Here is a 24,842-nt window from a genome sequence, read left to right as displayed (position 1 = left end):
GGCACCAGGGCTGGCCCCGTTCTCCCACTGACCCTCCTTCCTCCCCAAATGCCCCCAGCTTCCCTGGGGTTCACCCACAGAGCTGAGAACAGGGAGAAGCTCGTCACACCCAGAGCAGCTCAGCCCTCCCAGCTCCCCTGCCCCACAAACCAGGCAGGGAGCTCATTCTGGGGCTAAAACCTTCAAATCCAGCAGAGTTCAGCTTTTTTTATGAAAACAGGAGATGCTGCTCTTTTATCAAGGCCAAAGTACAGACAGGCAGGTGGGTGTAGGGGGAAGGCAGGTGGGTGTAGGTGATCTGTAACACAAACAGGCAGGAGGATCCAGCCCAGAGGCAGCTGCCCCTATCTGGGTCCTTGCTCACCCTCAAGGTCACTGCTCTGCTGGGTGGGAGCTGCTTTTTAACCCCAAGAGTCTGTAAAACTCTTCATGCAAACAAGTGCTCTGCTGCTCAGAAAACAACCCCACCACCAGGAGCTGTGCCAGGCCGGACTTTGCCCAAACAGATTTTCAGCCTTTTGTGCCCATCCCTTGGGCAGGAGGTGGAAATGTTTGGGGGAGGCAAAGGAAAAGCCACAGCAGCAGGGATTTGGGATAGAGCCCAGGATTTCCTGACACTCTCCTTGTTAGCTGGGCATTAAGGAGACCTGGAGCAAGGGGGGGGTTCCTGGTGTGGTCATGTGCTGCCCTGTGGAGAGCAGAGCCTGGAGCAGCCACCCTGGGGTTAGATGGGAATGGGGCTCAGCAGCGCTCCTGAGCAAAACACAGCTCCCACTGCCACCTCCTGAGGGAGGGAGAGACCGTCAGTCCAGAGCTGGGAGCATGAGAGGGATTCCCAGGCAGCTGCAGAGAGCACAGGCACAGCACCCCTGGCACCCTCCCTTCTCCTTCCCAGCCTGGACCCCTGGCATCCTTCCTTCCCCCTCCCAGCCTGGACCCCTGGCACCCGCCCTTCTCCCTCCCAGCCTGGATCCCTGATCCCCTCTGCCAGAGAAACCACACACTCTGCCTGGGATATTCCACTTGTTTTCCTTTATGTTGCACTGCAGTTTCAACAAAGACAGAACATGCAGAGTGATGCCACTCGTCAGCGGGAGCTCGCACAGCCAGAGGGGAGGAAGGCTCTTGGGGAAGAGGCAGGAGACACTCCCAGCAACAACAGCATCCCCAACGCCCCCCACATCCTCCCCACCCACAGCCACAGAGCCCCAGCCTCTCCTTGCTCCAGGACAGCAGCCCCACCCTCCATCTGTGCTGGGAGCCTGGGGTGCTCCAGCTGTCCCACTTGTGGCACAAACAGGAGCAGCAGCAAGGAGAAGCAGGGTCTGTCTCCACTGCAATAGCTGTGCTTTCCAACTGCTGTTCTCCCTTCCCAAGAAGGCAGGGAAAGATTTGTTTTACAAAATAAAATGACCCTTGTTTTCACAGGAGAGCAGGAGGGAGCAGAACTCAGGAGTTCCTGTGCCGGTGGCAAAGAGCGGAAGAGCAGCTCAGAGCAGCCCAGGGAAGCGAAGCAATACCTCAAGGGTTTATCCCAAAACCTCTCAGGTCTGGCTCTCTCAGCCCCAACACCCTTTTTGCTCCAAGCCCTCCTCCTCTCCTCACTGCCTTTGGGAGCTGTGGCAGGTGGCTCTGTCTGGAGCTGCTCTGGGGCCTCTGCTCCCAGGCCACCGAGGGTGGCTGGGCAGGCCCTCCACAGCAAGCTCGGGTGGGGGATGCTGAAGTTTAACTTGCCCAAGGTGAGGAATATCCAACCATACATTTCCTGCCCCATTCAAGGGGCTGACTGAAAGAGGGGGGGAAGGGGGACAGCTCAGTTGAATTTAGCCTTTGAAAAGTCCATTTCTGGATGCTGTTCCATGAACCTGCAAGGAAAACAAAGACAGGAGTTTGAGTGAGTCAGCAGAGCCAAGCAGCTCGGTTTGGGGAGGGGAGGGTTCCTTCTTCCTGCACTCTGGAGCTCTGCTGCAACTCCACACCCTCCACAGCAGGGAGGGCTCTGCTGAGCTCCCTGGGACACATTCCCTGGACTTTCCCTACAAACACCTTTTCCTCGGGTCAGTGGGAGCAGCATTCCTGCTAGGCTGCCAGGTCAGCAAGCCCAGGCACACGGGACCTGTTAATTATCAAACACTCAGCCTCAGTGCTGCCTTGGGGCTGCACACGTAGCAGCCACGACAGATTGTGGGGCACAGGGGAGATGGTGAAGGCAGATTAGGGCTGCCAGCTTTACTGCAATATGGGCAATATCCCCAGTGCTCTGACAGTAAAATCTCAGGGAGGACACGACCAGAGGGATCTGGTTTCACACCAGGTGAAATCTGATTTCAAATGTACTGCAGTCCCAGCAGAGGGAATAATCACAGAATTGTGTGGGTTGGAAGAGACTTTAATCTTTTTCCAACCCCCTGCCATGGACAGGGACACCTTCCAGGGGCTATTTGGACTCAGGTTGGCACATCAGGAAGTTGTGAGGGCAGTGCCCTGTGCCCAGGAGTGCCCAGTGCACACAGAGGCTGCTCTGCTCTGCTCCCCAAGGGACACAGCACATCACAGCCCTGTGGAGGCCTCACACACCCTGCAAGGCAGGGCAGCTTGGTCTCCTCTGTGTTCCCATCTCAGGGTTTCCCTGGAACGCCCCCACAGCGTTTCCACTTCCAGGCCATCTGTGCTGTGAGGATCCTGTCCTTGTTTGGCAGCCAGGACAGCTCCCCTGGCAAACACCAGCACCCACATGGGTGTCACTGAGCCACCTTTGCCCTGGACAAAGTCTAAACTTCCTCTCCATCCTCTGCCAGCTTCCAGAGCACCAAACAAGAGGCCCTGCCAGCGAGGTGTCCTGCATGTGATCTCCCAGAGCAGAGGGTGCTTCCCATCCCACTGACACCAGGGCAGCCTGGTCCCTGCTCTGCTCACAGCCCACCCAGCTCACAGAGAAGCCAAGGGAGGCAAGGAGTCAGGTCAGCCACAGCAATCCTTCACCCAGAGATAAGGTGTGGGGCTGCACTTGCTGAAGAAGCTGTGTGACCCAGAATTGCCTCCACACCTTCCCAGATGGCCTTGGGAGCTCCAGGAATCATTTCTCTGCCACAGTGCACTTATGCCAAACAAGGCAATAAAGCCATAAAAGTGGCTTGGGGACAACTGTCTGGAGGGAAGAGGGAGGGGTGATTAGCTGGCTACCGAGGGAGATTAGACACCAATCAAGACCATGGTAAAGTTCAGCAGAGATGGCACCTCCAGCTCCAAACGCCCCTTCTGGACTTGAAATCAGCAGATTAGGGCAATTCCAGAGCTAGGCTATTCCCAGATTTCCCCACTGGGCTTTCTACCCCCACAGGCTTTTACAGACACTATTGTTGGTGGTTGGCCAACAATACAGAGATGTGCAGAGGTGAGCACGGCTGGGACTGAAGGCCAAGCTGCTGCTCCCTTATTTGTGCCAGAGAGGAAGGTAAAGCCAAGCAAAGGAATGAGCTGCACCCACTTTTTCAAAATATCCTGCTTCTTCTGCTCATCAGAGGTGGGCAGGCCCATGGACTTCTGTCGCTGGTCATACATCATCTTCTCCACCATGCTGCGAGTTTCACTGTCCAGGTCTGACAACTGAAAGCAAGATCCACATTGGAACAACTCTGGGCTCAGCTGAGGTAACTCCTGAGCAGGCTGTCCCTTAAAACAAACAATTCTTACCTTTGAGTTCTCTGGATTGATTTTCTTGGTGTTGATTTCTGGGTCTGTGGAGACCAGTTTGTTCCACCATTCCATTTTGTTGATCTAGAGGAAGAAGAAGCAAAACCAGTTTATCTTTCTTGGACTTGTTCTAGGGTTTTTAAGTCTCAGTCACAGGAAAAAAAAATTTCAGAATCAAACTTTGACAGTTTTCTAAATATCAGTAAAATCTGAACATAGATAAAGGGTATTTTTGTTTCAAACTACTTTAGGCAGCCTAAATTTTCACAGCTGGGAGATCTGAGAGAATGTCAGATGTCCCATTTGGCACGACATAAATGGGATTACAACAAACCACCTGGAGAGGCCCAGAGGGGACACACGGAGGTCTGCCCCTGGATTTTCATGTCACTAACAGATGTCAAAACACACTAAAGGACAACATTAAAATGACTGATTTCCTTCCAGCTTTTCCTGAACTGCTGAGAATTACACTGGGTATCCTGGAATAGCATGAAATTAGGCTGCAGATGGAGGAACCTAAATAGCCCACTGCCAGTGTGCCCAGGACACCACGGTGGCCCTGCTCCAGCTGAGGCCCAGAAGAGGCTGAGGGCCAGGCCTGACCCTGCCCAGCCCCTCCTGCTGTACCTTCTCCAGGTGCACGGTGACTGTTTTGCCATCCTCGATGAGCCAGGAGCTCTCCTCCACCTTGACCTCGTTGAAGAGCTCCCCGTCAATGACAGGAGGGTGGCCCTTGAGGCCCACCTTGAGGCGGCGTCTCTGGATATCCACCACCACGTCCTTGCCCTTCAGCCTGAAGCTCACCTTGAAGGGCACAGCCAGCTGCAGCAAAAAGGAGCAGATCTGAGCAGCTGGGCAGGGAAAGTCCTCCTCACCCTGCCATGCTGCTGCTCCAAGCCTTCCTGCCTTGGTTTCACCAGAGCCAGGCAGAGCAGGGACTCTTTTCCTTGAAGTGAGCAGAAAGTGAAAGGAAAGGACCATAAAAAGGGAAGCAGATTTTGATGCCTGGTTAAAACAAAAGTTGAAAAACCAGAGATCCTGGGAATTCTACTGAATTACCAAGCTCTCTGTCAGCTATTGGAACATTGCTGTTTCCAACAAACTTCCAGAGGCAACTGAGACACAGGGAAATGGCTTCACCTCTTACCAGCACCTGCTCTTATTCCGTCTCAGATTTCTCAGATCCTGGCCATAAAGCACAACTTACATCCAATTCTGAGAGAGTCTGTGTCCATCTGTAATTTGGAAGGTCGGCTCCATTGCCAGAGTTGGGCTTAAGTTTTCCTTTATCCTTCTCATCTTCCTCTTCATCATCTGTTCCCTGAGCAATCCAAGATAAAGAATAAAGCTCTTCCAGTTTCCATTGTAACAAGACCTCTTCAGTTGTTTAAGGATTGCAGGTCAGTTGTTTGTATTTTATATCCACTTAAATTTAGCTCCATAATTAATAGCTGCTTCTGGTAAAACATGACTACAAAAAAAACCCCACACTGTACTGGCACATTTAGGAATTTACTGTGCATTTTTAAAGCCAAATTTTCTGATTTGTATTTTCAAAGTGTGTATTTTGGACAGGGCTTGGAGCAGCCTGGTGCAGTGGAAGGTGTCACAGCAAAGGGTGGAACGGGGTGAGCTTTAAGGTCCCTTCCAACCCAAACCATTTTATGCATCTGAAGTATTTCCAGACGAGTTTTACCTGTTTGTTGGAATCTGAAGATTCACCTTCCTCCTCCGAGGGTTTCACTGGCACACTGTTACCCTGCCCTTGTGCCTCTTTCTTCTGTTTGGAAAGAGAAGAGCAGGAACACGCTCAGCAGAGAGCTGGCACTTTGTGTCACCTCCTGAGCTGGCACTAGATGGCCTCAGCCTTTCAGCTCCAGCTCCACTTTGAAAACAGGGAATTTTCAGCCCTTAGAAAGGTTAGGGGGAGGTTAGGACAGAGGTACTGCCAAGGGAAGAACAAGCCTGAGCCGCTCTAGCCCTCGCAGCCACGGGGAGCACAGAGCTGCACCTGCACTACCTGCTGGGCCCTCACCTGGTTGATCTCCAGCTGCAGCCTCTCTGCCTCCTCGTCGGTGAGCTCCTTGATGCGCGGCTCGCCGGGCTGCTCCCTGTCCCTGTCCCTGTCCCTGGCCAGGCGCGCTGCACGCTCGGCCTTCTCGCGCCGCTCGGCCTCCTGCCGCGCCTTCTTCTCCCGCCGCTCCTTCTGAGCCAGCTTGTTGTGGTGGCTGAAGGCCTCTGTGATCAGCTGGGGACAGGGCACAGCGGGTTAAACACCACCCGATTCAAACCTAAACCAAGCCCACTTGGTCTCCTGAGGAGCACAGGAAAATCTGCTGAGTCACACGGATGTTGGGAATCTTCCTTTCATCTTTGCTCAATTTTTTTGACTCATAATCTAGAGATTTTTCAATTTAAAAAGCAGAGGAGGAAGTGAAAAGGGAGAAAAAGGGGAAAATTTGAAACATTTAAATGTAGTTCTTCCTAGTTATGCAGGGAGTATGTTTCCAGGAGATAACAGTGAAATTAAATCCTCCACTAATTTTGTCCTTTGTGCAATTCCAGCAGGACGAGTTGATGCCAACCGAAGCTACTCCACACCTCCAGGACAGCTGGACACACCAGATCCAGCTTCTTTACCTACTTCTGACCTTTCTGTGGGCTTTTCTCCAGATGGAGCCTGATTTGGAGTGCCATGATTTGGAGGAGAAATGCTTGAAGCCCTTGTTTTTACACTGAGGGGTGAGTTCCTCCACACACCCTTTGTTTCAGCCCTGCTCCCAGGTCTCTGGAGGTTGTTGTGACTCTGGGAGTCAATCCCAAGGTCTGGCTGCCAAGGGAAAGCTGAGTACACAGGCAGGGAGCCAGAGCACTGCCCCAGGCTCGATAAGGCCAGGGCTGCTGTGCACAGCAGCACGTAGGTGAGCTGGGGTCTGCCCCAGAAACAACAGGGACACATCCTCAGATGGGAATAATCACAGGGAGAACTTTTATTTATTTATATATATCTATCCTAGGTGTTTCAGGGTTGGGGAGAAATCCAGAGCCTTTTCCAAGCAAACTGCAGTTTGCAAGCAAGCACTGAGTGTTTCTGCCTGGCTTTAGGAGCAAGGACTGTTTACACAGCAGCACGTAGGTGAGCTGAGGTCTGCCCCAGAAAATAAATAACAGGGACAGATCCTCAGACAGGACTCACAGGGGGAACTTTTATTTATTTTTATATATATATATATATCCCAGGAGTTTCAGGGTTGGGGGAAAATCCAGAGCCTTTTCCAAGCAAAGTGCAGTTTGTAAGCAAGCACTGAGTGTTTCTGCTTGGCGTTAAGAGCAAGGACTGTTTACACAGCTCAGCCCCAGTGTCTCCTGGAGTACAGAATGCAAGCTGTGCATCCCCCAGGATGTCCCACCTGGGTGAGGAAACCACCTGCAGTCCCTGTCACTGCTCACACCCCGAGCCTGCTGAAACAGCCCCCAAAACACGCAGTGACCTTTCCACCCTCTCCTGTCTCCTGCATGCCAAGGGCTCAGCAGGGCTGGGGAAGCAGCTCCTTCCCTGTTTGTGGTGTTCCTGTGGTGGCAGAGCACAATAAAGCAGTGACAGATGCCAGCAGTGCCAAGAACAGCAGCCAGGCACCTCTGAGCTCAGGTGGGATCACACAGCCCCCAGGAACGGGGGACATCTGCTCTCTATTCCATACAAAATGACAGTGGGGTTCACCTTTCTTTCTTTCTTTCAGAGAATCACAGATGTTTTGGGCTGAAAGGACCTTAAAGCCCTCCAGCTCCAGCAAGGGCTCCCTGCAGGAGAGGGGATGCTCTGTCCAGGTTGCCCAGCCTGGCCAAGGGGCAGCTGCATGTGCAGAGCCCTGGACTTTGTGTTTTTCCTGGCTGAGCAAACAAGGTAACGGGGGTTATCACCTGCTGTGTCACTGCTAAGTCAGTGTGTCTGGCAGGTTTGCTTTCCAAACTAGCCTTTGGCCAGAGCCTGGCAAGAAACCTGCACTGAGGCACCAGCCAGCAGGGAATTAATTGGGTGCTCCTCACCTGACAGGGGCAGCTCTGGGTCTCCTTCCTTCCCTCGGGAGCTGCTGGTGCCCACGTGCACCCAGATACTGGGGGCTGTTCAGGCAGGGGAGCCCTGGCATGGCACACACACAGGTGGGATGGAAGGGAGAAGAGCTAAAGGCCTGCAGGTTTATTGTTTACCTTCTCTGCTACTCCGTCCTCTCCCCCGGTGAAGAAATCTGTCTTCCTCCTCAGGAAGCTGAAGAAGGTGTTCACGAGCTGGGGAACAGGGTGGGGAGAGAGGGAGCAGTGAGGCCAGGTCACTGAGAGGCACCTCGTGTCCCTGGAGCAGCCTTGATCCTTTGTCCTCCCTATCTGTGGCTGTGCCAGCAGGGCCCTGGAGCCAGCCCCGTGAGCTCTGCCTCCAGAACACCCAGCTGGGCACATCCAGCCTGGATTCCTGCACAGAGGGCTTGGGGTGCTTTGCTTGGAGGCAGCAGCTTATTCCCAGCTCCCGCTCCCACACCTCAGGCTGTTATCCCAGGCAGGAACGGATTTATGCATGCATACGTATCCCATACATATATATATACACCCAGAGCGTGTTTTGCTTCTTTGCACACCTAAAAGCATGCAAACCCCTTGCTTCTACAGCTGCCAGGGTAAAAATGCACTGATGCATGAACCAGCACCTCCAAACCCCCTCTGGAATCCCACATTCTCCTCGAGCTTGGCTGATCTTTATTTCCCAGGAATCCTGTCCCGTGGGGGTTTCACTCCGAGGTTTTGCCACACGAGGGGCTGTTACAGGAGCATTTCTTATTAATTATTTCTGAGTGGGATGTGGGTGCGATGTTCCCACACCCTCCAGCCCCGCTGCCGGTCGGTGCCGGGATCGCGGAGCCCGCAGCCTTGGGACCGGGGCGGGTGAGCAGATCCCGAGCACGGGGGGATCCCGCGATCACGGCCAGGCCTCGCGGGGCTGTGCTGGCAGGCTGACCGGGACAGCTCGATGCTGCCCCGTGGTGCTGTGCCCCATCACCGGCACTGCCGCGCACCCGGGGCCCTCCCGAGGCACCGGGGCCGGGCCGCGAGGCCGCGCTGGGGGCACCGCATTAACACCGCACACGTTAACGAGCGGGCCCGGCCGTTATCGCCGCTCCGGGAGCGGCGCACGTGCGGACCCTGCTCCACGTGCCGGGGCGGGGCCCGAGGAGGCCGGGCCGCTCCCCGCTCGCTCCTCCGCTCCCGCCCCGCCCTTCCCGCGCCCGCTGCCGGCGGCGCTACCTCGCGCACGCCGCCCTGGTGCTGCTGGGCCATGGCGAGCAGCATCCCGTCGAAACGGTCCTCCTGCTCCGCCGCCTCCTCCGCGCTCAGCCCCATCGCGCCGCCGCTCCCGCACCGGGCCGCCACCGGAACCGGAACCGGCGCCCGCGGAAGCGCGAGGCCCTCCCCGCCCGCCAATCCCAGCGCGCTCTCGCGCCGCCCTCTTCGCCGATTGGTCACGAGGGCTGTCAGTCTCGCAGGGAAGGGCGGGCCGCGCGGCGCGGCGGGGTTGTCATGGCGACGGGCCGGGCGGGCCGCGGTGCCCGGGGCGCGGAGAGGGCCCGGCCCGGGCCTGGCCTGGCCTGGACTGTCCTGCCGGGGAGCCGGGGCCGGAGGGGCCCCCTGAGCCTCCTTTGCTGAGCCCCCCTGCTCCCTCAGCCGCTCCTGGGCCCCACCCCTTCCCAGCTCCGAGCCCTTCCCTGGACTGCTCAATGTCTGTGCAGTGAGGGGCCCAAACTGGGCCCAGGCCTGAATGCGGGGCCCCCCCAACAACCATTGCCTACTTTGGCTCATGGTCAGCTGCTGTCCACCAGCACCTCTAGGTCCCTTTCCCGTGGGAAACTATGAGAATTTTGGCCTTTTTTCCTTACTTTTCTCTCATTCTGCAAATGGGGGCATTTTCCCTTTCCCAGCCGTGTTCCCTCTCAGAAACATGACCCCTGGGCCATGTTTCCACTAGGACAATACGAGAATTTTGGCCTTTTTTCCTTACTTTTCTCGTACTCTGCACATGGGAGCATTTTCCCTTTCCCAGCCCTCTGAGAAACACAATCCCTGGGCTGTGTTTCCACTAGGAAAATATGAGCATTTTGGCCTTTTTTCTTTACTTTTCTCTCATTCTGCACATGGCAGCGTTTCCCCTTTCCAGCCTTCTGACAGACCCGACCCCTGGGCCCATCGCAGCCTGGCAGTTCACCAGGTTCCTCTTCCTGCACCACAACAAGTGGCTCCCGAGCAAGGCCAGGCAAACAGCTGCTGATAACACAACTTCCAGGTTGCTGCTGCCAAGGCCGGGCGCCGGGGCCGTTGAACGCTGGGCTCAGACGAGCTCCCCGTGTTTGTCTGTGAACCCTGGCAGCGACAGCTGCCCGATGGGGCCTTGGTGCCATGGTACAGCCTGGGCTAATGACTCTGTTTATCCTGTTTGGGTAATCCTGATAAGGCCACACAACCCCTCCCCGCCGATTCATTGAGAAAAACGGCCGTTGACCGCGCCTGGCCCGTCCAATCCGCCCAGCAGCCACGGGGTTGGTCGGCTGGTTTAATGAGGGCTGCTTAATCAGGCCGGTCAAGGCTGCCGAGGGGTGTTCACGGTGTCCCGGCCTTATAAGAGCTGGCTGGTTCAGCCAGGGGCCGGCAGGACAGGGACAATCTAGCCCCGGGACTCCTTCTGGAAGGGATTTTGCGTCTCTCGTGAAGGAGCTGGCAGAGCCATGAGCTCCGGCGCGGATGCAGGCTGCGAGCGGTGCCGGTGCCACGGCAAGGAGCGGCAGCCCGCCATCCTGTACACGCTGCTGAGCCAGGAGCTGCGGCCGCGGCAGCAGTGCCCGTGCCGGCAGCGCCGCGCCGTGTGCCTGCGCACGCCGCAGCTCACCTGCCGCGCCGCCTCGCACGTGCTGCTCAAGACCATCAGCTTCGTCAAGAACGTGGCCGCCTTCCGCCTGCTGCCGCGCGAGGACCAGCTGCTGCTGCTGGACGGCTGCTGGGTGCCGCTCTTCCTGCTGGGGCTGGTGCAGGAGATGGTGACCTTCGAGGTGACGGAGGCGCCGGCGCCCAGCATGCTCAAGAAGATCCTGCTCAGCGGGCAGAGCAAGGGGCAGGAGCCCGAGGGGGCGCAGCCCACGCTGGCGGCCGTGCAGAGGCTGCAGGGCTGCCTCAACAGCTTCTGGAGGCTGGACCTGAGCCCCAGCGAGTTCACCTACCTGAGGGGAGCCATCCTCTTCAATCCAGGTGAGTGCCAGGCCCTCGTGGCTCTGCTGGCCCCCGCTGGCAGCTGGGCACAGAATCACGGTGTCCCGGAGCCACTGAGGCTGGAAAAGATCTCCAAAACCACGGAGTGCACCCTGTGCCACTCCCCATCAGCCCAGAGCACTGAGTGTCACATCCAGGAATGGGGACCCCACCACCTTCCCAGGTGAACACAGACCTCGTGGCCTGGAGATGCTCAGAGATGGGCAGGTGTGAGAGCAGAGAGGGCTGGTCACCTTTTCCCTAACTCTGGCTGTTCCCAAATGCACTGGGAAGCAGGAAGGAAGGATGTCACAACCTCTGCCCGCCCTGCGGACAATAAATCCCGGATACCTTTACTTTAAAGCATGACTTTGGGTGTTAGGTGCTGTCCCTCCCTCGCCCAGCGTCCCTAGAACAGCGGCGTCTCTCCAGCGCTGTGTGAGAAACGGGGAGGGGCGGGAACGGGAGAAGCCTGTCTCTGTTGGCCATCCCTGACCTTCCTCTCTCCGTGCTGTCTCCTGCAGACATCCCGGGGCTGCGGGCCGCCCTGTACATCGAGAGCCTGCAGCGGGAGGCGCAGCGGGCGCTGCGGGAGCTGCCGCACCCCGCGCACCGCCAGCGCGTCCCGCACACCCTGCGCCTCGCCGCCTCGCTGGGCTCCGTCCCCGCCGCCCTGGTCACGGCGCTCTTCTTCCGACCCATCATCGGCGACGCGGCCATGGGCGAGCTGCTGGCCGAGATGCTCTTCGAGGTGTCGGGCTGGCCGCGGGCTCCCTGGCTGCCGCTGGCCCGCTGAGCCGGGACAGGAACGCTCCGGACCTGCGGGATCTCTGAGTGCCACTGCGGGATCTCTGTGAGCCTCTGGTGCTCCCGACCTGCGGGATCTCTGTGCGCCCAGGCTGTGGGATCCCTGCAGGATCTCCCTCGTGTGCCCGGGCTTCTGGATCCCTGCCGAGGCAGCCGAGGCTCAGCGGGCTCACAGCAGCTCCTGCTCCCCCTGAGCTCCTCTCCAGCCCGGGCAGTGTCAGTGAGCAAAGGGTGTCCTGCCCTGCTCCCGGCTTTTGCTCATCTTGCTGTGAGCTCCAAGCAGTGAGGGTCGTGCTCAGCTTGATGCCACGCTGGGATCCTCAGTGAGATCATTGACTGAGGGATGATTATAAAATTAGTTCTGGGTCTGGCTTCTGTGCTTGGACACTTAGAAATGCTCAGGACATTTCTTCAGGGAAAAAGCCAGAGTGTTAAATCCTACAGGGTGGACAGACTCACCCCTCTTTTCCTGAGATTCTCTCTTTCCTCCGTAATTCCATGAAATGCAACAGGATTAAGAGCACTTGGCAGCACCTAAACCTACTGCACCTCCTGTGGGGCTCTGGGCTTTCCTGTCTGTGTGAAAAGTTAAACCCGAGCAGAGCTGGTTTAATGGGAGATCCAAACCTCCCTCCCTGGAGACAGAGCCAGGTGCACACCTGGAAAACTCGCTCCTCCTGCCTCCAGCAGGTGAGGTGTCAGTATTTTATGTGTACATTTGCGTGGTTTGTATATAAGATGCAATAAATTATTTTTTTAATAAAACATTTGCTGTTTTGGACCACGGGGGTGCCTTTTTAGAGACAGTGTTGAATTTGGGGTGGGCAGAAAAAAAAATGCAGGCATGGAAAAGACAGAATGGAATTAAAAGGGATTTTCTATCTGGCAATGCAGACAGGGGACTGAACAGGGGGGGACAAGGCCAGAGGGCCCTGGTATGGGGTGAGAAGGGCAGCCCGGAGACCCCCTGAGACCCCCGGGGCTGTGACCCAAAGGGTCTGTGACCCCCGGAGGTCTGGCCAAGCCTTGCGGCCCCCCGGGCCCGTTAAACCCCTTCCTCAATGGGGGATCTTGGTCCTCAATCCCTGTGACCACCCCCCCCCCAGGGTCTCTCTGTGACCCCCCAGTGTCCCTGTGACCCCCCAGTGTCCCTGTGACCCCCAGTGTCCCTGTGACCCCCAGCGTCCCTGTGACCCCCAGTGTCCCTGTCCCCAGTGTCCCTGTGACCCCCCAGTGTCCCTGTGACCCCCAGTGTCCCTGTGACCCCCGGTGTCCCTGTGACCCCCAGTGTCCCTGTCCCCAGTGTCCCTGTGACCCCCAGTGTCCCTGTGACCCCCAGTGTCCCTGTCCCCAGTGTCCCTGTGACCCCCAGTGTCCCTGTCCCCGGTGTCCCTGTGACCCCCGGTGTCCCTGTGACCCCCAGTGTCCCTGTCCCCAGTGTCCCTGTGACCCCCAGCGTCCCTGTGACCCCCAGTGTCCCTGTGACCCCCAGCGTCCCTGTGACCCCCAGTGTCCCTGTCCCCACCCCTGGGACCTCCGCAGGACGCCCCGCCTGCCGTGCGCTCTCTCGCCACAAGGCGGCGCCCTTCACACGCTGAGCGCAACGTCATCACTGCACGCGCAACGACATCACCGCGCACAACGTCATCACAGCGCGCCAGCCCCGACGGGCCGAGATGGCGGCGCCCAGCGGTACCGGCGGCGATGGCGGCGATGGCGGCGCGGCCCGGTACTGCCTGGTGAGCGGCATCCCGGCCGCGCTCCGCTCCGCGCAGCTCCGCGCCTACTTCAGCCAGTTCCTGGCGGCCGGCGGCTTCCTCTGCTTCCACTACCGGCACCGCCCCGAGCGCCCGCCAGCGGCCGGCGGCGGCGGGGCCTCGGCGCCGCGCACCTGCTGCTGCCTGGTGTCCGTGCGGCCCGGCCGTGCCCGCCGCTTCGTCCGCATGTACTCGGGCAAGCGCTGGCTCGGGCCCGACGGCGCCGCGCTGCCCGGCCGCTGCCTCATCCGCAGGGTCCGCCTGAGCGCCGGGACAGGTACGGGCGGGACCCTCGGGCACCGGGTGGTTAAAGCTCCTCCTGGGGCTTCCTTAACGCGTTAAATCTGCTCCGAGGCAGGAAGAACCCCTGTGGGCTCTGCTTATCCCCCTCCTGCTCGTGAGCGCCTCACAGCCTCCCCTGTCCCCTCGTTGTCCCCGCAGGCCCGGAGGTTCCCCCCAGCCCGGCCGCGGCTGCCGCCGGCCCGGCGGTGACGGAGGCGGAGCTGCGGCGGCTGCCCGAGCTGAACCCGCCCTCGTTCATGCCCCGCGGGAACGTGGGCACCCCCCTGGGCGTGTTCCTGGAGCTGATCCGCGCCTGCCGCCTGCCCCCCCGTGTCATCTCCCGTCTGCAGCTGGATTTTCCCAGGACGGGCTCCTCCCGCAGGTATGGGAACGTGCCCTTCCAGTACCCGGGCACCGACACCGTGCCCGAGGAGGAGCGAGTCTACACGGCTGCGGGGGATGAGATCACCGAGGGAGAGGAGCCCGTGGCGCTGACTCAGCCTGCCCAGCCCCAGGAGGATGAGGAGGGGCAGCAGCAGGAGGAAGAGGAGTCAAACTCCGATGACGTAAGTGGAACATTCCAGCACCGTCCTGTGGGCTGGGCTGTTGGAGCTGTGAGGGCAGATCCCATCTGTGAGCTCATTTTTCATCTCTTAGTTGGATAAATGGCATGTTAAAACCAGCTTTGAAACAGGATTGTTCACCCCTTGGTGCACTGAGCCCCTCGGGGCAGGGACTGGGGCACTGAGCCCCCCAGAACTGCTCAGGGAGTGCTGGGGGTTGATCCCAAAGACTCTGATCTGAGGAGGAGCAGAGGGGAGGCTGGTGCTGCCCAGCAGGTCCTGTCCCGCTGCCGGGCAGACGGGGTGGCAGAGGCTGGGTTGTGTCCCCTGCTCCATCCCGTTGCTGTGCTGGGAGGACGTGCAGAGCTGCACAGAGGGCTGACCTCGGCTGCTCCTGCACTGGGGGTTAGTCACTCTGGGGAGCATGGCTTCAGTGACAAAGGCTCCTGGAGAATGGGCAGGGCAGGAGCCATCCCAGCCCTGTCCCTGGCAGACGCCTCTCTGGCCTGTTCTCCCAAAGCTCTGTCATTACAGATCCCCAGGCAAGCCATTCCCGTTCTCTGCTGCTCCAGAATTAACTCAGATGCCAAATCTCTGCTGCAGCTGCACCCCGTTCCTTTCTCCTGGCAATGTGGGGCACAGGGATGCTTTGTTCCCTCCTTTTCCCAGCTTTTTATTCAACCTTTCCTCCTTCAGACTGAACAGACTCCTGCAGCTGTTTCTCCCGGGCTGTTCCTGGCTCTGCAGCCATTCTTGTGGCTGGGCAGTGGCTGTGCCCAGGACTGGGCTGGCAGCTCTGTGTCTGTGCCAGGAGCTGCTTCCTGGAGCCCACGCAGTCTCCAGGCATCAGCTGCAGTGGAATGAGCTCCCTGCTGTGCTGACTGAGGTCCAGCAGCCCTGCTCCTTACATGGGCATCAGCTGGGGCCCGTGGGCTGGGGCTGCTCTGGGATTGCTCCTGCTGAGCTGGCAGGGCTCTGAGTCAGGGATGAGCTCATCCCTCGTGTCAGGGCCTGAGCACCGCTGCTCCAGGGGAGGGCGGTGGGACGGGGCAGGGAGCGGGAGAGGGCTCAGCTGCTGTCCCAGCTCCATCCCAGATCGTCCTTGCCGGACAGTGACACGTGTGAGGAGGGGGCTGTGCTGTGTCCCGGCCCCATCCCACGCCCCGCTGTCCCCCGCAGGACAATGACACGTGCGAGGAGTGGCAGGGGGCTGTGCAGTGTCTCAGCTCCATGCTGGGCTGTGCTGTGTCCCAGCCCCATCCCACGCCCCGCTGTCCCCCGCAGGACAATGACACGTGCGAGGAGTGGCAGCGGCACGCGGCGCTGCACGAGGACGTGACGCAGCAGGAGCGGCTGCGCGAGCGCCTCTTCGAGGAGGAGATCGAGCTCAAGTGGGAGAAGGGCGGCTCCGGCCTCGTGTTCTACACGGATGCCCAGTTCTGGCAGGAGCAGGATGCAGGTGACCCTGCTGTTTGTGCCACCGAGCCCACGGGCCAGCTGGAGCCCCCAGCACCGTGCCCTGGCTGCTGAGCCCTCCCTTGGGCACAAAGCTGGTCACCAGAGACCCCCGTGGTGTTGCTGGCAGCCTCTTGGGTGGGCAGTGGGGTTTGGGGGGCCTCTAAGGCCATTTCCTCTGTGCTGGCGCTGCTGAGGCACCACCCTGAGTGCAGAGCTGTGTCCAGAGACATGGAGGGGCTGGGGAGTGCCCAGGGCAGGGGCTGAGCTGGGAAGGGGCTCAGCCTGGAGCAAAGGAGGCTCAGGGGGGACCCTGTGGCTCTGCACAGCTCCTGCCAGGAGGGGACAGCTGGGAGGGTCAGGCTCTGCTCCAGGGAACAGGGAAAGAGCTGCCCTGTGCCAGAGCTCACCCAAAGTGCTGCTTCCCTTCTCTTGGCAGACTTTGACGAGCAGACAGCCGACGACTGGGACGTGGACATGAGCATCTACTATGACAAAGGTATGAGAGCTGAGCCACCCTCCCCAGGGGAACCAGGCAACTTCTGACCATGCACAATTCAGGAGCTCTTTGTCATTCTTTGAAAGCACCCAGGCTGTCAGTGAACCTGAAACTGTGTTTTTCTGGTCTGGCAGCAAGGCTTGCCAAAAAGAACAGGTTCTGCCTCCTGTGCTGGCGCTCTGGGGAGCACGCTGGTGGTGCCCAGGCTGGCTGGGCTGGCCTGTGCTGACTGTGGCTGCTTTGTCCCCAGATGGAGGGGACAAGGACGCCCGGGACTCGGTGCAGATGTGGCTGGAGCAGCGGCTCCGGGCCGGGCTGGAGGATGGCTCTGTGTCAGGGCAGCACATCGGCACCTTCGAGAGGCACACCAAGGTGGGAGAGCTCTGCCTTCCTCTCAGGAGGAGGAGGAGAGGTCTTGGCTGTGGGAAGATGAGGGTGGGATTTGTCCAGCAAGTCTGTGATGGTTTTCTCCTCTCTCTCAGGGATTTGGCAGGAAGGTCCTGGAGCAGCAGGGCTGGACAGAGGGGCTGGGCCTGGGCAGCAGCAACTCTGGCATGGCTGAAGCTCTGGACAACGAGGGTCAGAACCCCCGGTGCAAGAGGGGGCTGGGGTGAGTTCCCAAGTGCCCTCCCAGCCCCTGTTCCCCCTGTGCCCAGGCTCACAGCACTGAGGGGCTGCAAAGGGCTGTCCCAGGGGTGATCCCTGCACAGCTGGGCAGTTCCACAGCCTCCATAGCCAAGCAGGCTGCTCCTCCTGAAAGCTGGGGCTCCTTGATGGAGCAGGGCTGGAGCCTCTGGGAGCTGTCCCTGCCCATGGCACAGGGTGCAACTGGGTGGGTTTAAGGTCCCTTCCAGCCCAAACCATTCCAGGAAAGGAGCTGGGAAGCTCAGGGGATGCCTGATGGCCTCTGCAGCTCCAACCAAACCTTCCTGCTTCCCTGCAGGTACCACGGGGAGAAGCTGCCAACCTTTGTGAGGAGGAAGAAGCCCCGTGGTGACAGCTCTGTTGTCATCTCCACCATCTATGATGAGCCTGAGCCCCAGGACATGGGTGACCAGCTGCTGAGGCGCCAGCCCCTCACGGCCATGAAGTACAGGCAGGACATGGCCTTTGTCCGAGCGTCCCAGCCCGCCCTGGGCAGCCTCAGGGCCCAGCCACGCTGAGCAGGGACTGTCACAGCCTTTGTCCTGCTCCCCAGGCCAGGCTGGCTCCTGGCCTGAGTGTAAGCAGGGTGGTTTTGTATTTATTTTTAGTAAAAATATAGATTTGTAATTAAAATCACCACAGTGGGTTTTTTTTCTGTCAAATGAAAGGAAATGGTGTTTGGTGTGAATGGAGAAGGATTTAAGGTGATTAACACTTACATTCGTGCTGGGATCAACCGAATGTGTGCATTGGTGAGGCGGAGGAAGCAGAACTCAGCCTGGGAGGCAGGGAAGGACAAGTACAGGCAGGGCAGGGTAACTCCTTCCCTGCCCGAGCATTCCTGGGGTGTGGCTGTCCCGCTCGGGCAGGGATGAAAGCCTGGTCCTGCCAGCCTGCAGGGGGATTCTCTGCCTTCCCTGTGGCTCTGGTAGCAGGTGCTTTCCAGGCTGCTCTGCCCTGTTCCCCAGGCACTGGCACAGGGGACAGCTCTGTGCCAGTGACCCAGTGCTGGCAGGCCAGACCCTGTGTGAATTCCTGAAGGGGTGAAGGGGGAAAACGCAGGGAGGAATTCCTCCTTATACCTGCCAAGAGGGTGTAGCCGCCTGGGAGAAGGCTGAGGGTAGGCATTAGGAAGAATTTATTCACAGAAAGGGGGATTAGACGTTGGGAAGGGGCTGCCCAGGCACGTGGTGGAGTCACTGTACCCAGAGAAACTGGGCGTGGCACTCAGTGCCATCGTGCTGGCGCTGGTGAGACCTAGACCTCGATGCTCTCAGAGGCCTTTTCCAACCCAATTTATTCTGTGATTTGTTAAAAAGCGGGGCTGGGGCGGTGCTGGAGGGACAAGAGCCGGGCCCGGGACTCGAACCCTCGACCCTCGCCGTGACCGAGTCCCGGGCGGGGCTGCGCGTCCCCCCGGCCGCCAGGGGGCGCTGTGGGAGCGGCGGCCGCTCCGCTCCCGGAACGCGGCGCTCGGGGCCCGCGGGCACCCGGACCCACCGCGGGGGCACCGGCGGCGGTGAGCGGCTGCGGGACCGGGGAGAAATACCGGGATAACGGGGGGGATAGCCGGGACGGGGGAGGGATAACAGGGATGGGGGAGATAACCGGGACTGGGGGGATAACCGGGGATGAAGCGGTCTGGGCAAGGACGGGAGATGGGAGGGGGAAAGCGGGAGCGGGGAAGGAGGGTCGTGACGGAGAAGAGGGGGCGCGAGGGAAACTCGGGAACAGATGGGGTGGTGGGGATAAATGGGCCCTATAAACACAGATCAAGCCTTCAATGGGATGTTGTCTCCTCTATCATACCCTGTCCCTATACAGGTCAGACCCTCGCTGGGGCACTGTCCCCGTGTCCCCTGTATCAGAGCCTGTCCCCGTGTCCCCGCAGCCCGGCAGCAGCAGGAGGATGACCCAGCATGGCTGAGGACAGCCGGCCCAGCTCGCTGGCCTTTGGCCAGGTGGTGATCGGCCCCCCGGGCTCGGGGAAGAGCACCTACTGCCAGGCCATGCGGGAGTTCCTGGCGCGGCTGGGCCGCCCCGTGGCCGTGGTGAACCTGGACCCCGCCAACGAGGCCCTGCCCGGGCCCTGCGCCCTGGACATCGGCGAGCTGGTCACCCTGCCCGACGTGATGGGCAGCCTGGGGCTGGGCCCCAACGGGGGGCTGCTCTACTGCATGGAGTACCTGGAGGCCAACGCCGACTGGCTGCGGGAGCGGCTGCGGGGGCTGCGGGGACACTACCTGCTCTTCGACTGCCCCGGGCAGGTGGAGCTCTACACCCACCACCAGGCCCTCAAGAACGTCTTGGCCCAGCTGGCCAAGTGGAATTTCAGGGTAGGGATGGGCTGGGGGAGCCGCAGGCGGCTCCACACCCCTGGGGCTGGGGGGGCTCGTGGCTGCTGCCTTCAGGAGGTTTGTGGGCTTTAGGTGAAGCGGCTTTTTCAGGGAAGGAGGGGAGTTTTGCCCTGTTTTATGCTGGGAGAGACTGGCAAAAGAATGTCCTGTCAGGGCTTTTAGTGGGAACAGGAGCACAGATTCCTTCCTCACACTTCACACAGAATCCCAGAATGTGTTGGGTTGGAGAGGAGCTCAAAGCCCGTCTCGTTCCAGTCCATTCCATGGGCAGGGACACCTTCCAGAGAACCCCAGCCTGTCCCTGAGCACTCCCAGGGCTGGGCAGGAGCGTGTCCTGCTGTGCTGCAGGATCCTCCCCCAGCCCGGGGGGGTTTCACCAGGGTGGGTTCTGTGCGTGCCGGGAGCCTTGGCACTGCCCTGAGGAATGCAGGGGCCGTGCCAGGCCCTGCTGCAGCCCCAGCAGAACCCCTGCAGCCCCAGCAGGGCCCTGCAGCAGCCCTGGGCCGGGCTCTGGGCTCTTGCACAACGGGAGCTGCAGGTGAGAGCAGCCCCGAGCTGCTGACGCTGCGCTTGCTCTGCGGCAGGGCTGCGCCACCAACTGCAAACCCTGCGTGCTCTGAGCAAGAAGGGCAGCTTCATTTGCCTGGGAATGTCACTGGGAATCTGCACATTAGAGCTTATTTTCATTGGAGTGAGTGGACACGGGATTGGAGTTGCTAAAATGAGACATGTGCAGGGCTGGTCCTGCTCTGCCTGGGAGCCCCAGACTGGCTGGGCTCTGCTGCTGTGACTCAGCCCCAGAGCCCTGACTTGGAGTGACTTCCCCAGCTCTGGGACCACATCGTTACAGCCACACAAAACCCAGGGAATCAAAGTGCTCCTTAGTGCAATTATTAATTATTCGTGCCACCCACAGGGGACTCTCCCAGCAGAAGGTGGTGAGCTGCAGGTACTGCTGCTGGCACTGGGGGGGCTTTGGGTCCCCTCTGACCCAAACCAGGATTCTCTGGTGCTGTTTAGTGGGCAGGAGGTGGGAGCTCATTCCCCAGGAGGTGCAGCCAGGGCTGGGCAGGTTCTCCTGTGCCCCTTCCAGGCTGTGCCACGGGCAGGGTGGGCTGCTCACAGGGGAAGAGCGCCTCTGACTGTGTCCCTTACTGCCCAGCTGGCTGCCGTGCACCTGGTGGACTCCCACTACTGCACAGACCCCGGCAAGTTCATCTCGGTGCTCTGCACCTCGCTGTCCACCATGCTGCACGTGGAGCTGCCCCACGTCAACGTCCTCTCCAAGATGGACCTGATCGAGCACTACGGGAAGCTGGGTGAGGATCTGCTGACCACAGCCTGCTCTGGGGGCGAGGGAGCTCACACCTCACCTCTTCTGCCTCCCTTCCACTAGGCAGGGTGGCTCAGAGCTCCTTTCTGGTCTCGCACGTGGAACTTGAGGGGCAGGGGAGTGGAATTGGGGTGCCAGGTGCAAATCAGCTGTGCGAGAACGGGGCTGGGTGAGGAACTGCAGATCCCACTGTGCTCCTCAGCTGCCAGCCTGCCCTCAGAGCTCCCTGTCGCCCTGCAGCTTTCAACCTGGATTATTACACTGAGGTGCTGGACCTCTCTTACCTTGTGGACCACTTGGCCTCCGATCCCTTCTTCAGGAATTTCCGCCGCCTCAACGAGAAGCTGGTGGAGGTGATTGAGGACTACAGCCTGGTGTCCTTCGTGCCCCTCAACGTCCAGGTGAGCCAGCAGCAGGGAGCAGGGAGCCCTGCATGTGCTGCAGCTGCTTTTTGTGTGCTCAGAGCCACGGGGCTGGAAACCTCAGCTCTGAAGAGACTCGGGGAAAGCAGGAGAGCACAGCCAGATTGTAAATGATCTGTGGCAGCCAAAGGAAAGAAAAAGGCTGATGAGCCTGGGGCTACCTGGGCCTTGTGTCCTGGGGTGGGCAATCCAGGCTCCCCCTTCCTTCAGCTCTTCCGGCCTGCATTTCCAGCCTGGGCTGAGGGTCACCTAAAGCCCTGTTAAATTAGGGAGCAGTGAATAATGAGAAGGGGGAGGGAGGGACGGCTGGAAATGCCCTTAATCTGGCAGTTGGCAGAAGTGTCAGCAGGCAAATGGGCTGGGGGAAGGTGATGAAAGGGAATGAGAGGGTGGAGTGCCAGTGGCAGTGTCCCTGTTTGTCCCTGTTGGTGACCCTGTTGGTGTCCCTGTTTGTCCCTGTTGGTGACCCTGTTGGTGTCCCTGTTTGTCCCTGTTAGTCCCTGTTGGTGTCCCTGTTTGTCCCTGTTGGTGACCCTGTTGGTGTCCCTGTTTGTCCCTGTTTGTCTCCGTTGGTGACCCTGTTGGTGTCCCTGTTTGTCCCTGTTAGTCCCTGTTGGTGTCCCCAGCCCTTGGGCTGTCAGGGTGGCCCCAAGGGGCCCAGGCCAGCGTGGGGAGGGAGGGAGGGAGGGAGGGAGGGAGCTGCTGCCTGTGGGGAAGCAGCAGGCACAGGAGCTCTCTCGTGCAGGACAAGCAGAGCATGAGGCAGGTGCTGCAGGCTGTGGACAAGGCCAATGGATATTCCTTCGGGGAGCGGGAGCAGCGCAGCCTGGAGGCGCTCATGTCGGCGGCTGTGGGCGCCGACTTCCACTTCTCCTCGTATCCTCTCTGCTGCTGGGCTCCGTTTCCCTCTCCCTGGGGGACAGAGGCTGAATCTGCAGGCCCAGGTTCATCATCTGGAGGGTGACACACACGTGGGGAGTGGGGTGTGCTCATCCCGGCCTGGGACAGACACCTGTCCCCACCAAACCCCCCAAAGGTTGGGAATCCATACTGTGAACTTGTCAGGAACCTTTTGACAACTTTCCTCTCTCTCACCTTCCCATGGGTGGGTTCTTTCCTTCTCCTCCAACCATGCAATTGATTCTCCTGGACTTGTCAGGCCTGGGATCAGGCAGAGCCAGAAGTAACTCAGGTGATGCTGCCTCTTCCCGATGGCCTCGGGGCTAATGTGAGGCTGGGCTGGGTCCTCGCTGGGAACTTCAGAGCTCCTGCAGAAGGGAGTGTTTGAGCCCAGCCCCTCGTTTTCCTTAATTACTGCGTTATCAGCACCCTGGCAGTGCAGGAGAAGTATGTGCAATCTCAGGACAAAGCTGTGGAAGAGGAGGTGATGGATCTGTGACACGCCCTTCCCCGGCTCCTCTGTTTTGACACCTCTCCTTTTCCTACCCGGAGCTTCGGCTGTGACTCAGAGCCACTGGAAACCTTTCCAGGCAGAGTCTGGACCCTCTCTGGGTGGGTTTGACCTCCCGAGCTTCAGGCCTGCTGCCCAGAGCAGGGCTTTGGCAGAAGGGAGGTGGCCGAGGGTCTTCCCTTAGGAACAGAGAGATTGAGCCAGGGAAGGCAGGGAGACCAAGGAAAAGCAGTGAGATAAAGTCTCCTCCATCTTGACCAAGATAGATCCAGAGAAGAAAAATCAGCAGGAGCTGCCTGGTGTGCAGTGAGAGTGGAGGCAGCGGGCCTGGGTGTGCTGCAGGAGGAGCGTGCAGGGGCCCCACACTCCCAGCAGAATCCAGGCCAGGACGCCTCCACGCCGTCCCAAGGACAGAAAGATGTTTGTTTTTCTTTTTCTTAGAAATAATGATGGACTCTTTCTTAATAAAACGCTCCTCGGTCTCACTTTCATCTTAGAGTTTGCTGAAGCTGAGTAAATAAACGCAGGAGCGCTGTGGAGCCCGGGGCCAAAGGGCCTGTGCCCTGTGCCCTGCTGGGAACAGGCTCAGCCTGGCGGGGCTGGGGGCAGCAGGCAGGGCACAGCTCCTGCACCATCCAGGGCACACACGCAGAATGCCAGCTCGGCTCCTTTGGGCTGACAAAGCCCCTGTGTGACTCAGCTCGTGGTTTGCATCTCGGGCCTTTCCCAGGAGCAGCCCTGGCTGTCCTCATCCACCTTCCCTCTCCTGGCCTTGCTCTCTCCACGTCCCAAATCCTGGGGCTTCCCCTGCTGCCCGTGGGATTCCCTCTGGCTGTGCTGCTGCAGCTCTGGGGCTCGAGTGTGCTCCCTGCTCCGAGCCCTGCTCCAGGCAGCAGCTGGGGCAGGGACTGGGAGGGCTGGGGGTGGATTGGGAGGGCTGGGGGTGGATCGGGAGGGCTGGGGGTGAATTGGGAGAGCTGGGGCTGGATTGGGGGTGAATTGGGAGGGCTGGAGGTGGATTGGGAGGGCTGGGGGTGGATTGGGAGAGCTGGGGGTGGATCGGGAGGGCTGGGGGTGAATTGGGGGTGAATTGGGAGGGCTGGGGGTGGATTGGGAGAGCTGGGGGTGAATTGGGAGGGCTGGGGGTGGATTGGGGGTGAATTGGGAGGGCTGGGGGTGGATCGGGAGGGCTGGGGGTGAATTGGGAGGGCTGGGGGTGGATTGGGAGGGCTGGGGGTGGATTGGGGGTGAATTGGGAGGGCTGGGGGTGGATCGGGAGGGCTGGGGGTGAATTGGGAGGGCTGGGGGTGGATTGGGAGAGCTGGGGGTGGATCAGGAGGTTTGGGGGGTGGATTGGGAGGGCTGGGGGTGGATTGGGAGGGCTGGGGGTGGATCAGGAGGTTTGGGGTGTGGATTGGCAGGGCTGGGGGTGCCGGGGGGGTGTCCACATCAGGGAGCCCCCGGGTGCCTCCTGGCAGCCCCACAGGGATGGGAGCAGGCACAACTCCCAGTCCCAGCTCTGCAGACTCAGCATCACCTCTTGCCCAAGATGTTGCATAAAATGCAGCAGGATTTTCTCACAGGATGGTTTGGCCCTTGGCAGAGGGATTGGAGACTGGATCCTTGATGGTTCTAAATGTGAACGGGGTCTTGGGCAGCGGGACAAGGAATTTAAATGAATTTTTCCCTCATCTCCCAACTCTGTGGCCAGGATTTGGGGACCAGGAGGAGCTCAGGGAGAGGAGGGTGCAGACGCACAATGCTTGTGCTTCACCCAGACCCCTTCCCAATGAAACTGAGATTTCAGATACCAAAGGCGAATCCCAGAGGGCTGCCAGGGCCTCAGCTCTCCCCAGAACCCAGGAATTTCCCTGGGTGTTCCTGGCTGGGACCCAGCAGCTGCATTTCAGTGCTGGGGCTCTGGAAGCCAATCTCACCATACCTGAGCTGAAATCCCATCCTCACCCTGTGGCTCGTGGCCTTGTCCTGCTCCTTTTGGAGCTCTGTAGCTGCTGTGAAGGGGTGGGAGACTGGATCATAAAAATATTAATTTTATAGTGGCTTTTTCCTGGCTTTGAGAGATTTGGTGGCTTAAAAGGGTATGGTCAGGTCAGGCTGAGTTACGCAAGAGCCATCAAAGCTTTTGTGGCTTTTTGGCTTTTTTATTGGAATGCCCTGGATATCTGCAGCCTCAGCCTTGGGATGGAAACTGCTCAGCTCAGCTCAGGATCCTCTGCTGTGCTGCAGCCAGGAAAAGCTCAGGCCTCAGAGAGCCTCAGCCCCAAAACTGCAGAGTTTTACACCAAGGAGCTTCTTAGAGATGAACCAGGG

At 59.4% G+C, this 24,842-nt stretch overlaps 4 protein-coding genes across 5 annotated transcripts; 3 read left to right on the top strand and 1 right to left on the bottom strand.

The window, feature by feature from the left end:
• Positions 1 to 1,154: 1,154 nt before the first annotated feature.
• NUDC (nuclear distribution C, dynein complex regulator) lies at positions 1,155 to 9,112 on the bottom strand. Of its 2 annotated transcripts, XM_058819787.1 has the most exons (9): positions 8,992 to 9,112; positions 7,906 to 7,983; positions 5,732 to 5,944; positions 5,393 to 5,476; positions 4,904 to 5,017; positions 4,324 to 4,518; positions 3,694 to 3,777; positions 3,488 to 3,606; positions 1,160 to 1,865 (listed from the first exon to the last, which is right to left on the bottom strand). In XM_058819787.1, exons 1-9 carry the CDS (start codon positions 9,085 to 9,087, stop codon positions 1,814 to 1,816), a joined length of 1,035 nt encoding a protein of 344 aa, XP_058675770.1. In that variant the 5' UTR covers positions 9,088 to 9,112; the 3' UTR covers positions 1,160 to 1,813. The 2 variants fall into 2 exon arrangements, with proteins under 2 accessions (XP_058675769.1, XP_058675770.1); XM_058819786.1 differs by lacking the exon at positions 8,992 to 9,112 and having other exon boundaries at positions 1,155 to 1,865; positions 7,906 to 8,151.
• Positions 9,113 to 10,463: 1,351 nt separating this feature from the next.
• NR0B2 (nuclear receptor subfamily 0 group B member 2) lies at positions 10,464 to 11,776 on the top strand. The gene is made up of 2 exons (XM_058819638.1): positions 10,464 to 10,980; positions 11,505 to 11,776. Exons 1-2 carry the CDS (start codon positions 10,464 to 10,466, stop codon positions 11,774 to 11,776), a joined length of 789 nt encoding a protein of 262 aa, XP_058675621.1.
• A 1,687-nt stretch (positions 11,777 to 13,463) lies between these two features.
• GPATCH3 (G-patch domain containing 3) lies at positions 13,464 to 17,624 on the top strand. The gene is made up of 7 exons (XM_058819835.1): positions 13,464 to 13,821; positions 13,986 to 14,392; positions 15,674 to 15,848; positions 16,284 to 16,343; positions 16,594 to 16,715; positions 16,826 to 16,953; positions 17,287 to 17,624. Exons 1-7 carry the CDS (start codon positions 13,464 to 13,466, stop codon positions 17,504 to 17,506), a joined length of 1,470 nt encoding a protein of 489 aa, XP_058675818.1. The 3' UTR covers positions 17,507 to 17,624.
• A 1,201-nt stretch (positions 17,625 to 18,825) lies between these two features.
• GPN2 (GPN-loop GTPase 2) lies at positions 18,826 to 22,985 on the top strand. Its single transcript, XM_058819809.1, has 5 exons — positions 18,826 to 19,324; positions 20,508 to 20,664; positions 20,919 to 21,079; positions 21,846 to 21,976; positions 22,427 to 22,985. The coding sequence occupies exons 1-5, from the start codon at positions 18,908 to 18,910 to the stop codon at positions 22,497 to 22,499; spliced, it is 939 nt and encodes a 312-aa protein (XP_058675792.1). The 5' UTR covers positions 18,826 to 18,907; the 3' UTR covers positions 22,500 to 22,985.
• The last annotated feature ends 1,857 nt before the right edge of the window (positions 22,986 to 24,842 follow it).

This window comes from Ammospiza caudacuta, chromosome 25 (genome assembly GCF_027887145.1).
Source record: "Ammospiza caudacuta isolate bAmmCau1 chromosome 25, bAmmCau1.pri, whole genome shotgun sequence".
Lineage (NCBI taxonomy): Eukaryota > Metazoa > Chordata > Aves > Passeriformes > Passerellidae > Ammospiza > Ammospiza caudacuta.
This window is presented reverse-complemented; position numbering and strand designations above follow the sequence as displayed.